Source organism: Cavia porcellus, unplaced genomic scaffold (genome assembly GCF_034190915.1).
Source record: "Cavia porcellus strain 051 isolate PalLab524CR breed Dunkin Hartley unplaced genomic scaffold, mCavPor4.1 scaffold_26, whole genome shotgun sequence".
Taxonomy (NCBI): domain Eukaryota; kingdom Metazoa; phylum Chordata; class Mammalia; order Rodentia; family Caviidae; genus Cavia; species Cavia porcellus.
In genome coordinates, this window is record NW_026947509.1 from 43593615 (window position 1) to 43608302 (window position 14688).

Genomic DNA, 14688 nt, shown 5'->3' on the forward strand with positions numbered 1-14688 from the left:
GGGCAGCAGATCCCTTCGTAAATCACAGTAATGGATAGGATCGCAGTCAGTGTTTCAAAGTTTCCTCCACAGTTGTTTAGTGCTGGTGTTGATGTCACTTTTATACTCATTTATCATTAAGTTGCAAGGGTGATAACAAATTCAGCATTGGTGTGAGTAGTGTCTGTTTTAAAATAAATGTTGATGCTAAAGAAAAAAAGTGTTGAATGAAGGGAAACAAAACTAACAGTAGCATTTTATTTACATATGGGAGTAGAAACCCCTTCTATGATACAAAAATGTTACCTTGTGTGAAATGTTTTGATGCTAAATATTTCTGAATTCAAAGGTGGATCATTGTACCTATGGTTTTGTTTAGTTCTACTAAGCATCCCTCTCTGTTAATGCCCATTCTCCAAGGGATCCTAAGTGATATACTAAGGTGAACAGCTTGTAATCAGAGGCTGCAATATTTTACTATCTACCTTTCCTCCCTTCTCATCACATCCTGCTCTCATTCCTGTTTAAGAACTATTTTATCCTGTGTCTTCAGTGCCTATATGTATTTACTTCCTTGTTTATTATCCGTCATCCTCTAGCAACTCATATGGTTTTCAAGAGCAACACCTTTGTGACAGCATGGGATGATGTACCCAGAGTTCCTCAAAGTGCACGGCATACATCAGGTGTTCCCTCCCTTTTTTTAAATGACTAAGTTCAAGGAAGACCACGAGGCTATGGCCTTATAAATAAAACAAAGCAGGATACAATGTACTCGCAAAAGATGCAGAAGCAGATGCACATTTTGGGGAATGCTAAAAGTGCAATTTAGAAGAATTTCTATTTAAGATAAAAATTTTAAATGTAAAAACATAAATGAATTCTTATTTAAAATGAGAAAAAACAATTTACAGATTTTAAAACAGTGGTACATTAGAGATGTAATAAAATATGAAAAATATTATGAATATATTAATTAGTACCTAAATATATCATTGTTACGCATTTTCCTCTACAGTTTTTGGCTGCAATATTCTTTTATCAGCTCTTCCTCTGTAATAGCATTTCAAAGTAGATTAAACAACAATTCAATTTCGTCTCTAACCTGAGTAATCAAAAAAAAATTTTAAAACATGGTATTTGGTATGTCATTGGGGGGTGTTCATGTCTACATGCTTATACCTTAAGAGACTCATACAACCCTCTGTTTTACTAACATGGGAATTTTAATTTGATATTGCATTTTCAGGGGTTTTTCTGATTAAGGAAGAACCTCCCATCTGTCAAAATGTCAATAAGACCTAAATTACATGCTTATAATTTCATCCTTTTAGAGTAGGAGAGAATTTCCCATAGACTAGCTCTTGGCTGCATAAATTTCACATCAGGTTAACCTCAGAGTTTCCACAGGCTTCTTTCTATTGTGCAGAAGGGGCACAGTTACAGCCGTGTCCTGTTTGCTGCAGGTCCTCTCCTTCATGTCACATAGCTTGGTGACCTGGCACAGCTAGGTGGGAAGAGGATTCCTGTATCACTTGCCAGACAGTAGTATGCACCAGTGTCTGTGAACCATGCAACAATCATCCACTTTATTTCAATAAAAAAAATCCTAAACTCAGTTGCCCTTCACTGGTTCCAGAAATTTTCTTTACCACACTTGTCACCCAACAGTAGGAAGATTATGATGGAAGGGACATTGCAGATAAAAAATATTAGAGGACCAGTTTATATAACTATATGATTTTACATCGGTACATTTTACAAAATCATACAACACATTCCTGATATTCTTCCTGGGGTTTTGTGAGGGACATACAAATGAAAACTTGAGGTTATACTTTGCCAGCTTCACGATGCATCTACAGCTGAGCACTCCCAGAGAAGTTCCGGTCATGTGTGAACAGCTGGGAATAGACCTTAAAGAGGGAAGAGATTATAACCAAGACAGTGTTTGCCATGATTAAGGGCTGAGGATGCAAGGCATTCTTAGACAATGGCAGGTGGTCCTGTTTGGCATATACCACATGACAAAGAAAAAATGCACATCAAGATACAGATAGGGAGACAAGCTGGGGGAAATCACTGAGGCCCTTGGACACCAGAATAAGGAATTAAAGGTCAGCTTGTACATGTTGAGTTCTTTCTCTCACTTCTGAAGTCCAGTATACTTTGTTTGAATGTATGTATTCATGGACCTTCATTTGTGTTTATGAATATTTTATCTTATCTTTAGAGTATTTGCCTTTCAGAGAGCAGAATTTTTGCTTGCACTGAGGAACCTCTGTAGCTTGTCTTTCTTCTTACTGTAACACCTGAGACCAAGCATGTGTCCAAGACCTGGTATTAATTAACCTGAAGAAGAATGAGCAAATGGGAAGTATAAAACAGTTGAGATAATCTGAAAAATTATGTATTTCTATACATCAATGGAGTAAAATGTACACATTTTAATATTTGAAAAAGCCTGTACCTTCAGGGATATGGTCCAAACACACTTAAACTTGAAGGCATAAGCACTTTCAAGGAGTAGTACGAATTCCTGTAAAGTCAGTTAACATTCCATCACTTGTTCTCAAGACACTGGCACTCCAGTTTAAGCAGTTTGGCAAGTGCTGAAGGAAGCTTCAGTGTGAATGTGCTCATTCATGCCCATTGTACGCTGAGTGGGTTTCTGTGAATTGCTTGCACTTGTCCTATTGTACTGAGCAAGCATGATTTTTGCAGTCAAAAGTGAAAGAAAAATGGTACTAAAAGTAAGTTAAAGTGAATTTCCTTGCTTCCTATACAGCAATACTGGTGTCTTTTTCCTGAAAGAGTGATAGTTAGGGCTAAAATTTTGGAACACTACAATTTGACTTAGTGTTTTGTGTGGTTTCCCTGTCACAGCATCTGAATGCAGGTCATCACAGCTGCTGCTTTCACTGAAGCCCAAGCACCAACGCAGGCCAGGCACCTCTGTAGTAATGCGGCCTCATCTTGGTGCTCTACCATAAATTTGTATGGCTATTGATATTATTAGCAGTATTTTTGTGGATCTCTAGATCTCTCCAGTACTTTGGAGTTTGTTACATATCAGTTGAAAAGTTCTCTCTGTGGCCCATAAAAACCCATACAAAAAGGAAATCTAGTTTTATCCAAAAACAAATGATGTGCCACTTCCACTGGTCTTATTTTACTGAGGCATGAGAAGTGAGACAGAAATACTGGCAAGGCATATGAATCACCCATAAGAGAGACTCTCTCCAGAAGCGAGAGGCTGTGGTATTATGGATTTAAATCTTGCCTCTTAGATATTCAGTTCCTACTGCTCATTTTGTCTGTGTGTTTTTACCACATGTTTCCCTTTGCTGACTTCTTGGGATTAGATTTGAAGAGATATCATTTCCCATACTTCTTTACCCTTACCTTATAGATAATAGGACCCTATAACAGAGAAGTGTCACAAGGTTAACTCTATAGCAGAAATCAAGCCCAAAAGACAGAAACCTAGTTTCTCCAGACTTCAGTTTCCTTACTAGCTGTATAAATCGTAGCACTGGCTCTTTTGAGCTCTGGGGTGGGACTTTTGTATAGCTCCTCCTGCCCAAGTGTTTGGTGATCTGATAACTCAGTAGCACGGATGAAATTCTTAACACAAAGGAAGACAGGCCGAAAGGACCAGCCCTTACACTATTTGCACATAAGTCAGTTGCCTTGTTAATCATACCTCACCTTTTCCTTCAGGATTTCCTCTGTGGCTTTGCTGACTGCTGATGATGCTACACACCTTTTTCCCGAGGACTCTGGAAAACTATGAAATCCTGGTTTTCTCCTATTTTGCAGGAAGTATTCTTAATGGGCCAGTATCAATTCTTCTTCTTTTCCTTTGTTCACTTCATGTTTGTTTCTATACATCCTTTCTAGAAGCTTATATAATTTCCAATATTAAGTTTACATTCATGTTTCTGAATTTGCCCAATTGAAAATTTCATCCTTGGTTTCTCACACATATCAAGGCACTTTCAATTTATAACATCATTTTAACACATAGTGGGCTGAAGCCAAGATTTGTGTTTTCTCTGACACAAATCATGGCAGTTGCCAAAACATCCCCGTTGCTCTTCTCCCAGAAAGAAAGTGGAAGAAGAGGTTTCGGTATCTGTCTTATGTTCCTTCCTGTTGGCACAGTGTGTAGTCATCTGTCAAAGGCTCCCACATCATCTCTGGCCTCTTCCTCCATCTCTGCCCATGACTGCAGACACCCTGTTCACCATCTTGACATCTGCCTCCCGGGCTCTCTGCACTGGAAGCCACTCGTTCTTACACACTGTCACATCACTGCTTTTCCTGTGACCATCCTGCGGCTCAGTGGCTCTAATACTTGGGATGAAAAGCTGGCCTTCTGGTTTTGCTCAGAAGGATCATTAACCATGTTTAAATAAATAAGCCTCTCTGCTACTCATTGTACAATTTCCAACGTGTGTCTCACTTTTGATGTGGGGATCTTGTTTAAAACCATCGTTTGTTTTTACTGCCACCAGTACCATCGTGTGTTATGATTCTTCAGCAGTTTGGTTTCAATCTGCACAACAGCCTGTCCTTCAAAGCCCTCAGACTTAATATTAAGCAACATTGTCTTTCCTGTAAGCCAGCTACACCCAAACACAAATGTGGAAAAACAAATCACCCAGTTGTGTGTGCTTGTGCCTGTGTGTAACAGAGACAGACATATTTATGCAGAAAATACCTCATATTTCCATTGCCCTTTTTGTCTTGCATTGCCCATGGATGTACTGATTTGCACCTTTAATTAATTGCTAAGGGGAAGGTGAAAAATTGAGGTATATTATGTACATGCCCCAGTTCCCCACAGTGAGCGTAATCATTATGTGCTGCAAACATGGACTACCAAAAGTGAAGAAAAAATAAATCAGCTGTGTTATCAATGATGGAAAAAATTAGTTGCTGCCTTTCAAAATTCACTCCTCAGACTAAATTAGGCTGCCTCTCTTTGGGCTTCCCTGGTGACATTTAAGGGGGACAGTGGATGAGTGACTGTATCACTCTGAATGCCAGTTTTGCCATCATTAAACTGGGTGGTGTTTGAGAACTGGAAGGTGCACTGTGGTTGACAGACACCAAGGAGATAGCGTCTCTTCTCCTTTGAGGGTGTCACTAGTGCTGTGCTAATCGGCTCAGAGCCTAGGAGGACTTGGTGGACCTAGCCGTCTTCTTCAAGGCGTGTCCAGTGAGTGAGCGTGCAGGTTTCCCTTGACTGTGGCTCAAGTGCTGACATGCGTGGGAGCACAGTTTCACGTGGTGAGACCCACTGTCGTGAGCACACAGCCACCAGCAGCTATGTACCCAATCACACACTCTTCTCGTACTCTAACTATCTCTTTGGTTCCCTTCGGGTTCACTGTATCTGGACAAATAAAACGATACTCTCCATAGTATGGGCCTTCACCCATACCAGTTCTCCAGTTATCCATGCAATACCCACTTGTACCAGCTACTTACTGTTGTATTGTGCTGACATGAACCGAAATGTTCCCTGGGCCCACATCTCCTCTGTAAGGTAAGCCAGGAGTGCGTACCACAACTACTCACCTTTATATCATTGCCACCCCTTCCTGATGTCCTACTGCATAGCAGAGCTTCAGGTACTTAACTGTGTGGAAAATGTCTTGTGGTTACATGGAACTGTGTGCTTTAAAGCACCCAATACTCTTCATTTTATTTGGGTTTTGCTTCTAGTGGCTTGTAAACAGTGATTCCAAAGGATGCTCTTACTCCTTGGACTAAAATAAAATGCATTTTGAATCTAAAATTTAAAGAGTCTTTTCCCAATTACCTAAATACTACTAATGGATTGCGGTTTTACTGTATTTGAATCCCTTTTTTGTCCCATCATTTTTTCTTCTTAAAATGTTTGACATCCAGTATAAGGTTATATCTAGTTTAGCACAGAATTGGGTTTTACTATTTTCATTTACATATTATCCCATGAAAATTAATTTGATTTTTAAAAGTTCATCTCTTTCTGCAGATCCCACTGTTTTAACAAATAAAAAGCACTGTTTGTTCCATGATGGGGCAGAGGCTTGACTTCAGGCCTGAGAGTTGCATGCAGGACAGTGCATGTTCCATATGTGCCTTGTTTGAGGACCATTTCCTGTCAATTCTCTAATGTGTTGTCACTGGGTTTTATGAGTTAGACTGTCACAGAACGGTCCAAGCCCAGCACCACAAAGCTAAAGAGGGTCGAGCTTAGTCTGTGTGATTTTATTAATCTGTCCACCATGTGGGTGCTCATGTCTGTTTTCTGTGGTTCAATTATAAAATCCTTCTATGTAAAGATTCTTTTCCACTCCGCCACCTCCACCACAGCAGGAGCCATACAAGCCCACGAGCTCATCTGCCTCGTGGGTCTCGTAGCTTCCTGGGGAAGTGTGGCTGCTCCTCCCTTGCACACCTGCACTTCTTGCTGCCTGCCTGTGGGGGTACACTGGCTCACACCTTTCCTTGTTCTTAAGTTATGACTTATATCTTCCTGAGAGCCATCCTTGAAAGGGGGATTACAGTTTAAAAAATAATTTGAGGAAGGGTTGTTTAAAACTTTCTGAGGTGGCAGCTCATATGTAAAGATGCTCCTTAATAATTACAATGTGGAATGCTTTGCACTTGCTGTTCACACATTAAGGCAGTCAAAGAAAAATGAAGGGGACTCAATGGGAGACTTTCAAATGCAGAATTAAAAAAAAGTAAAGAAAGAGAAACTTTTTCTTGATGAGCTGAGAGTATGTTTAAGAGAGTATTAACCATCTTAAAAGTTTGGTTGGTTTTTTGTATTTATTAATTATATTTATTTTTTCTGATACATAAAATTGTGAAAATTGTACAGCTGAAGGGAGTACCAAGTAATTCTTTAATATCCCAAATAATTGATTTATTGGCATTTTGATTGCATGCACAAATCTGAATACATGTTACTTAAAAATGTCTTAAATACATCATGTTCTCATTGAAACAGGAAATAAGACAGTATGACAAGTCTTAGGCACTAATGTTGAAGGAAAACTATCGTCGTAGTTTAGGGATATATTTATTACACCTAAAATCCTCATGTTGCACACATTTTCAAATGGATAGAGACAGACAGACAGACAGACAAACAAATGACTCAGCTGAAGACACATAATTAAGGTCCCTTATGTTTACATTTCTGTGCCTCTAAATCAACTTGTGTTTGAGAATGGAAGGGCCTTGTCGATCTACAAGGACCCTCCTTGGTTTGTCTCGCCCAGTTTGAGATTGTCGACTAGTACTGTCCTGACCTGGGAAATGCTTGGAAATAACCCAGAATTTCATGGAGCTCAGTGCACTTCCTTCAGGCTACATGTTGTGTTAAACTGACTTTGTTCATTTCATGTTACTGGTAATTCAGGAGCTTAATCAGAAAGGGAAAAATTGTTGATGCAAGATTGGATTTTGTTGTACTTGTTTTGATTCTTCCTGTTTTTTAAATAAAATTTCATTCAAGAAACAACTGCCAAATACTTAAATATTGGTAAGTTGTTTGCTTCAGAAATTTTGAAAATGGAAATGAAAGGGTGAAGAATAACAGTAATGTCTAATTAATGAAGAAAATGAAACAAGGAATGTGAACTTGGACTTTGTAATACCTTTTGACATAGTTTCTGAATTTCAAGTAGGATGTTAATTCTTTATTAAAGAAGAAGACATTTTTAAGAAAAGCAATGTTTTTCTAGAAAAAGTTGAAGAATTTTAACAATTCTATACTTGTCTAGAATAAAATTATTGAGGAATATATAAAAGCAGTTTTGTAAATAACTCAAACATGGATGAAAAATGTTTCTTTAAGTCATAATAGCTTAAGAGAGTTAGGGAATTATTTTCAGAATATTGATAAATGAGAAATTGCATTTCGACTGTTTTCAATACTTTTCCCAAAAGCACAAGAATAAAAAGCTAATTTTTATATGAGAGTGATTTTAAACCACAAGCAGATTTTTTTGAGATTTGTTTCTCTGTAGTGGCCAATTTTGTATGAACCATTATTTTAAGCCTAATTGCAGTCAGAGTAGTTAGGGCACCAGCTCTGCTGAGGTTGAATTTCATTTGAACTTTCTAATAGTATGATCTTTTTCTCAGAATTTAATAACTGACTCAAATATTTAATAAAAGAAGCTTTTATTAAATTAAAAAGAAACCAGGATATATTTTTAGAAGAACTAACTTATTTTCTTTATCAGTTTTATATACTTCATGAGAAAGGGAAGAGAATGAAGCTAATCTCTTTGTGTACTTAAATAGACATTAATGCTATAACCTTGGCAAATAATTTATTTCAGTCTGTATCCTCATTTGGGAAGAACCAAATGGCAGTAATAACTACACTTCTAGTTCTACTGAGCAGCAAATTACACTGGCTCTGTGAACCTCTTTATTCATCTTCTGACTAATTACTCTTTTTTAAATATTTACGTATATTTTCTAGATCACTTTGTAGATTGCCTGCTGTTCACTTTTCATAGCCTAACAATTTCTGTTAAATGTAATGGCTTGTTTTAAAATATAAGTGGGGGAGAAGTGCAGTTTGAATGAATTTTGTTTGTATGTGCCATTCTACATATAGATGATGAAAGACCATTAAATGGATTTATTCACAAGCATTCTTGGAAATAGAATGTCCTTCCATAAAGTGTGGTGTAAACCTTTCTAATTAAAGTACGCTGTGCCATGGCCTCTCTTTCCCCGGGCTTCTGTGGCCTCTCACCTCTCACTTTGTCTTGCAGGCACTCCACTGCTGGTGAGGAGAAGCAGTGACCCGGCGCCTGGGCCACCTGCTGATGCTCAGCCGAGAGCTGCACACCCAGGTGGCCAGAGTGTGAGACCTGTTGTTTCAGTAGGTATCCTGCCCTGCCGGTGGCACTGTAGTGAAAGACTTTACCCATGGACTGAGACTTTGGGTAAATTAATAATCAAACAGAGACCTATGTTTTGATAAGATGTGTAGTAGCAGTTACAGTTGGTGTCTAGTAAATGAATGACCAGTTGGAGATATATATCTGGATAAGATTACATAGTAGTAGTTTTAATAAAAGACCACATGCTCTATTGCTGGCATATAGTTAAAGAAATAACCATTACTTATGTAGCACTGTGTATGTGCCAAACCTTGTTTTAAGCGCATTCCATTGCCATCTGAACTTCTACATCAAGGTAGGCAGAATTTTTGTATCCATTTTATTGATAATAAATTGAGGCAGAGGAAAGATTTTAGTAATTTGTCTAAGGCCCCATGGCTAATAGGTGGCAAAGACAAGAGCTGAATCCAAGTGGACGGGTCCAAAGACCACTTTGAGCCAGCAGGAACCAGCACCCTGAGCTTGCACATCCTCGCCTCCTGCTTGCTAACATGCAGAGACAGAGTTAGTGTATTGTTTGGTGTGTTAACCCAGTACTTCGCAGAGTCCTAATACTATGAGTGGAGATGGAGTTTCAGGCTCCCTGTGTGGTGAGTATATGGTACCAGCATCGAGTTTTTAAAATTCAACCTTCAGAATGAAGAAACAAGGTTATGAGCCAGGTGTACGTACAGCAGCTTTACTTGTGAGTGTCAGAATACAGACTATATTTCTGCCAGATTCTCAGTTGCCTTAAAGAGTTGTCACAATGCTTCCTCCATCCAAATAGTGGTGACTTAGGTTTTGGCTATATGATTCAAAGAGGTGGTCTTTAATTACATAACCGTATTGTAAGTCTAAAATGCAAGTCTCTTTCCAGTTTTAAGTCTCATTATCTATAGCACTGAAGCAAAAGAGCAGCATTTTATAGGTATATCAGGATGCTGCATGCTTAACCAAATTCTAGTTTTGTATATAATTTTCTTAATAAGAACTCCTGTCAGTGTATATAAGACAGTGCTTGCTACACCACATCACTGGGTATGCACCAGTTGCTTGTGGTGATATCTGGCATGCTTCTTTCCTTATAGTTGCCAACTTTCTTTAAAATATTTTAACATGTAACATTATGTTACTGTCCTTTTAAAATGCTATGCTTTTAAGGGCATTTATTTCCTGGAGCTCTAATAAAAATCTAATGCTTAACATTTGTGATGAATACAAAGAAAGCCAATGCTGTATATGATAAGATGCATTTTTTTTCTTTCAACATGTACTGATTTGGACCATGTTGAGCTTTAATATATTTGATTGGAGAAAGAGAACTATATTAATGACAGGAAAGTTACAGAAAAGAGAACAAATAATTTAGTGTGTATGCTTATGAGGGATAAACCCTAAAATTAGAGTGTGTTTCACTGATGTGTTACCATTGTCTGCATGCAGAAGATTCATCAAGAGTTATTTCTGTGTTTCTATCATTGAGGCTCAGTGCTTAGACCAGTTGAAATGATTATCAGTGTTGCTTTCTATAAGAGGAAATTAGAGCCACTACCTTTCTCATAGGTTTCAGAGCTTCAACCACATCATATCAGTGGCTTCCACACTGGGATGTGAGGCAAGAAGATGCATTATTTCTAGCAAAGCTGCATATCCCAATTCCAGAAGAACTGCTGACACCCCAAGTCCTTGTGTTTCACTGTTCCACAAGTTACTAACTACAGTCAGTAGTAAAAGGAAAACACCCATTTCCGCCTTTCTTCTTATGTTCTCTGTGCATCAGGAAGACTAGATCTGAGACTCAAGGGCGGAGTTGGAATTTTGCCTTGCCATGAGATAGAAGCATGTCTTAGACTTCTCTTGCCTCAACTGTGAAATAAATTCCATGAATACTATAAGGCTTTGCATTGAGAGGTGCATAATCAGGGCTGAATAAATAGTAGTTATCCCTTTAACATATGCTAGCAACAGATCATGTTATCTGTTACTATAACTGCCACTGTGTAATCTCATCAAGATGCATATCTTGGCTACATACATTGTGTCTTTTTAATCTGTCTGTATCTAGTGCCAGGTACATGGTAAGTGCTCAGGGAATGTGTTTCTGACTTAGGAATGCAAGACACATATAGGTCTAGGAAAGGTCCTGGGGGCTCACAGCAATTAGCCAGCTTGGTAATTAATAACTAATCTAATTCAGCCATGCCATCTATTCTCTCCAAAGAAAAATGCTTATCTGCTTCAAGAATTGCTTCACCCCAGAGAAAAAACAGGCAAACATAGTAAATAAAGAAGCTGAGGGGTGTCTGTGTTTATCTAGAAGAAAAGTATAAATTATTTGTGTTATAATTTTATCTGCGTGTTTTTGTGTAGCCAAACTTGTGGTCTCCTTGTAACATCACCCAGTATCATAACCACAAGCCAACTTGGTCATTGATCTCTCAAAGTGTGTCTGATAGGAATCAAAATGTCTTTCAAGTGTGAGATCCATACCAGATTTCAAAGACTACAGTAAGGAAAATAATGTAAAAGTTCTCATTAGTATTATCTCCTCAAATGGCAATATATTTGGCATAGTGGGTTAAATATAATGTATTAAGTTATTTTTACTTGTTTCTGTTTAATTTTTCTTACCATGACTTCTAGAAAATTAAGGATTGCATCTGTCATTCTTATTTCTATTTTTATTGATAGTGCAGCTCTGGACATAGCATGAATGCAATGCTCTGAGACCCTTGGGGGAAGATCTTTGAGGACACATTATCTCTTGCATGAAAGCATGATGAGGTTCACCTAGAGCATCCTAGCTCCATGCCTGTTCCTCCAGCATACCTGTGAATAGTGCAGAGGCACCCTTCCGAGGATAACAGTTGACCAGTTTCCTATGGGTACCCATACAGTGCTTTCATTTTCTCTCTGAGATAAGAGAGGCAGTGTTTCAAGAGAGTCAGGGAAGCATGAGGGCCTCAGCACTGACCCAGAGCACACTGCAGGGGCCCCTGTGTGTCATAGACAAGACCAGCTAAGCTAGCTTGGACTCGGAGACCAGACTCTTTTCCATCTTTCCAGCTTATAGTTCTACTGGATGCCTCCTCTCTAGCTTCAGCTGCATTGCCCTTGCCTCCTACAACTTGATAAGTGTTGATGAAGATGAGGAGTGTGTGATAATGTAGTCTTGTAGCAACCTATGTGAAAAACAATCACTAAAAAAGCCACATTCAATTGCATTTCAGTCCAGTATCCAAGGGGGAGAAAAAACAATCAAAATTTCCATCTCCTCAATAGAGTGCTCACATGTAAGTAATTCACAGATGGCAGGACCCCAAGCGGCTTATGTTCAATCATTCCCAAGAAATGAAACTTACTTATAACCCACAGCATAAGAATCTGAAGAATGAATATTTGACACATGTGATTATGTTGAAATATTCCCTCTAAAACCACAGTTGATGAGTGTTATTTTTAGTTGCACTTCATTAGGCTCACTATGGAGGAGAGAGATTTCACTGATGCCCAGAAATACATGTTTTCAAAAAGTTAGAAATGCTGCAGTTGTTTTTTGGCTGATTAATTTATTACAGGTTGAATATTTATGATATATACTCTTGAGACATGTTGGAGTTTTAAAGTGGTCATAAATTAGAAAAAATCAAATTCTTTGCAAAGCTTCAAATTCTGTGTATTTTGAAAAGCCACCAAATTTCAGTATTTCTTAAGGTACCACCAGATAAACAGCCTGGAAATTTGTTTCCTTTCTTCCTCTTTTTGTACTAGAATAGTACAGTTATTAATGTGCAAATAGCAGCAGATATTTATCTTTGAAGACACTACAGAATCCAATTCTACTGACTGCTTTTGAATTAAAGAAAGAGGATCCTGGGGACAGGATACTTTAGTGAGAGTCTGCTTGTGGGAAATCTTACCTTCCTTTCCTTGATTGTAACCTGGTGTTCCTAGCTTAAAGGCATGCAATAAAACCAGGTCCTTGGAATTGATGTCCCAAATTTGTGGATGGAGGGAAGCTCTAAAACAGATGTGATTTTTTTCTTAATATCCGGTTCACAACTATGGTTGTTTTGTATTTTAATGACTGTTTATAGTTTTGAATTTACTCCTTAAGGCAAATTGACCCTGCAGGGAGAGTAAATTAAAAAGGATTCTTGAAAATTGTAGTGGTGTGGTTTTCTCAGATAGTAAAGGACCTTGCTTTAAAACTGTTACTTGTTTTATACTACCAAAATTAAGAAAATATTGGTCTTCTAGAAGCCAATGTCTATAATATATAAATATACACATTTTTATTTCAAAACATAAACAGGAAGGTTTCATGAATGTTAAGTTAGAAGTGCACAGAGGTTTTAAAGAGTGACAATTATGAAATTGTGTGCCAGGGCATGGGGTGAGTTTGGTGTGTGGTTTATGTGTATATGAGATACAGAGAGAGAGGAGAGAGAGACAGCTTCACTAAAGAGACTGTCACTCTTCACATGCAAAAAGAAGAACACGGGATCAAAATTACAACCTGTGTTCTGAAGTTAGATTAAACAATATAGGAAATCACCAATTCTTAGAGTATGGAGAAAGATGGAAAATTATCACCCAACTCTGAAGCTTTCTGTTTAATTATTATGGTTATTTCATCAGGTTACCATCTTTCTTCTCTAACATAATATATAATTTCAAGAGTTTAAAATGAATAAATATTTTGTCTTCATTTCTACACTAAAAAGCCAAAAAATATCTGTCTATTCAGTAGCAGTACAATCGTTAGCAACGCTATGTTTAGAATAAAGGACACAGACTTGTCATGGAAAGATCCCAAGAGCAAGCATTTCCAGTATATTCTGCTGGGGCGGGAAGGGGAAATGTAATGTTCTTTGGATATTTGGGCATCTGATCAGGAGAGACAGTGACAGGGAGCCTCTAGTGAGTGAGTGTATTTCCAGTGGGGAACAGCAACCTCTTCATGTATTGCATAAAACAGGATGGAGGCTGATGTGGGCAATTCCTCTCTGCAGGGCACACATCTTCCCATGTCCTCATTTCTATGAAAATGAGTGAGGTTTCTCCTGGAATACACTTCCTCATATCTATGAAAGAAATCATGGAGACATTATAGATAAAAATTAAATAGCTTGGCTATTAGAATTAAAATCATGAAATTGCCTGTGAAGTGTTGGGGGACTTTTGGTTGTAGGTTTCTGACTTTCAAAATTCAGCGTAACACTTATAGCAAGTGTTCAGAGTGGCCACATCACCTTTTCTACCCATTCTGCACACAGTTGGGTTGCTATACAAAACACTTGACTAGACAATGGTTCTATACAGTGAGATACAGTGAAAGGATGCTCTGCCCATTGTCTTTCAATGAATGACGGATGCTTTGTAGCAGAAGGGAGAGAAAATAGCACGTAATATATAACTGCATTATTTGGAGATATTGAAGCCTACAAAGGTTTTTCCTTTTTCTCTCCCCCTGACACAATGATTTAATAATATTTCTGGTGTTTGTAACTCCAGCTGTTCACACTGTGTGCTGATAAGACCAGAGCTTGAAGACACACTGCAATGATGGCTCTCCTATGGCTTTGTTTTTAAGAGATAAAGCTGCCACCCAATATTTCATAGAGCCAAATGTTTACTTAGTTTAGCAAGTTTAGGCCGCTTTTTTTCTAAAGCAGTGATGCTCGTGAGATTTATGCTCACATAGGGAAAATCCACAAGTCCAGTTTACTCTGTAACACCATTTTTTACCATATCTTCTTGCAAAGGTTGGTAAAACAAACAAGAATTATCTGAT

General features: G+C 38.1%; 1 protein-coding gene across 5 annotated transcripts in view; it reads left to right on the plus strand.

Annotated features, from left to right (window-relative positions):
- Pard3b (par-3 family cell polarity regulator beta) overlaps positions 1-14688 on the plus strand; it is a 990158-nt gene that overhangs the window by 459694 nt on the left and 515776 nt on the right. For 4 of the 5 annotated variants that reach the window (XM_063236623.1, XM_063236627.1, XM_063236624.1 and 1 more), the window contains one exon: positions 8778-8887. The exons of the other annotated variant lie outside the window; for it this stretch is intronic. In XM_063236623.1, coding sequence (XP_063092693.1) covers positions 8778-8887 — 110 coding nt within the window. The remainder of the gene's footprint in view (positions 1-8777; positions 8888-14688) is intronic. 5 annotated transcript variants of the gene reach the window in all.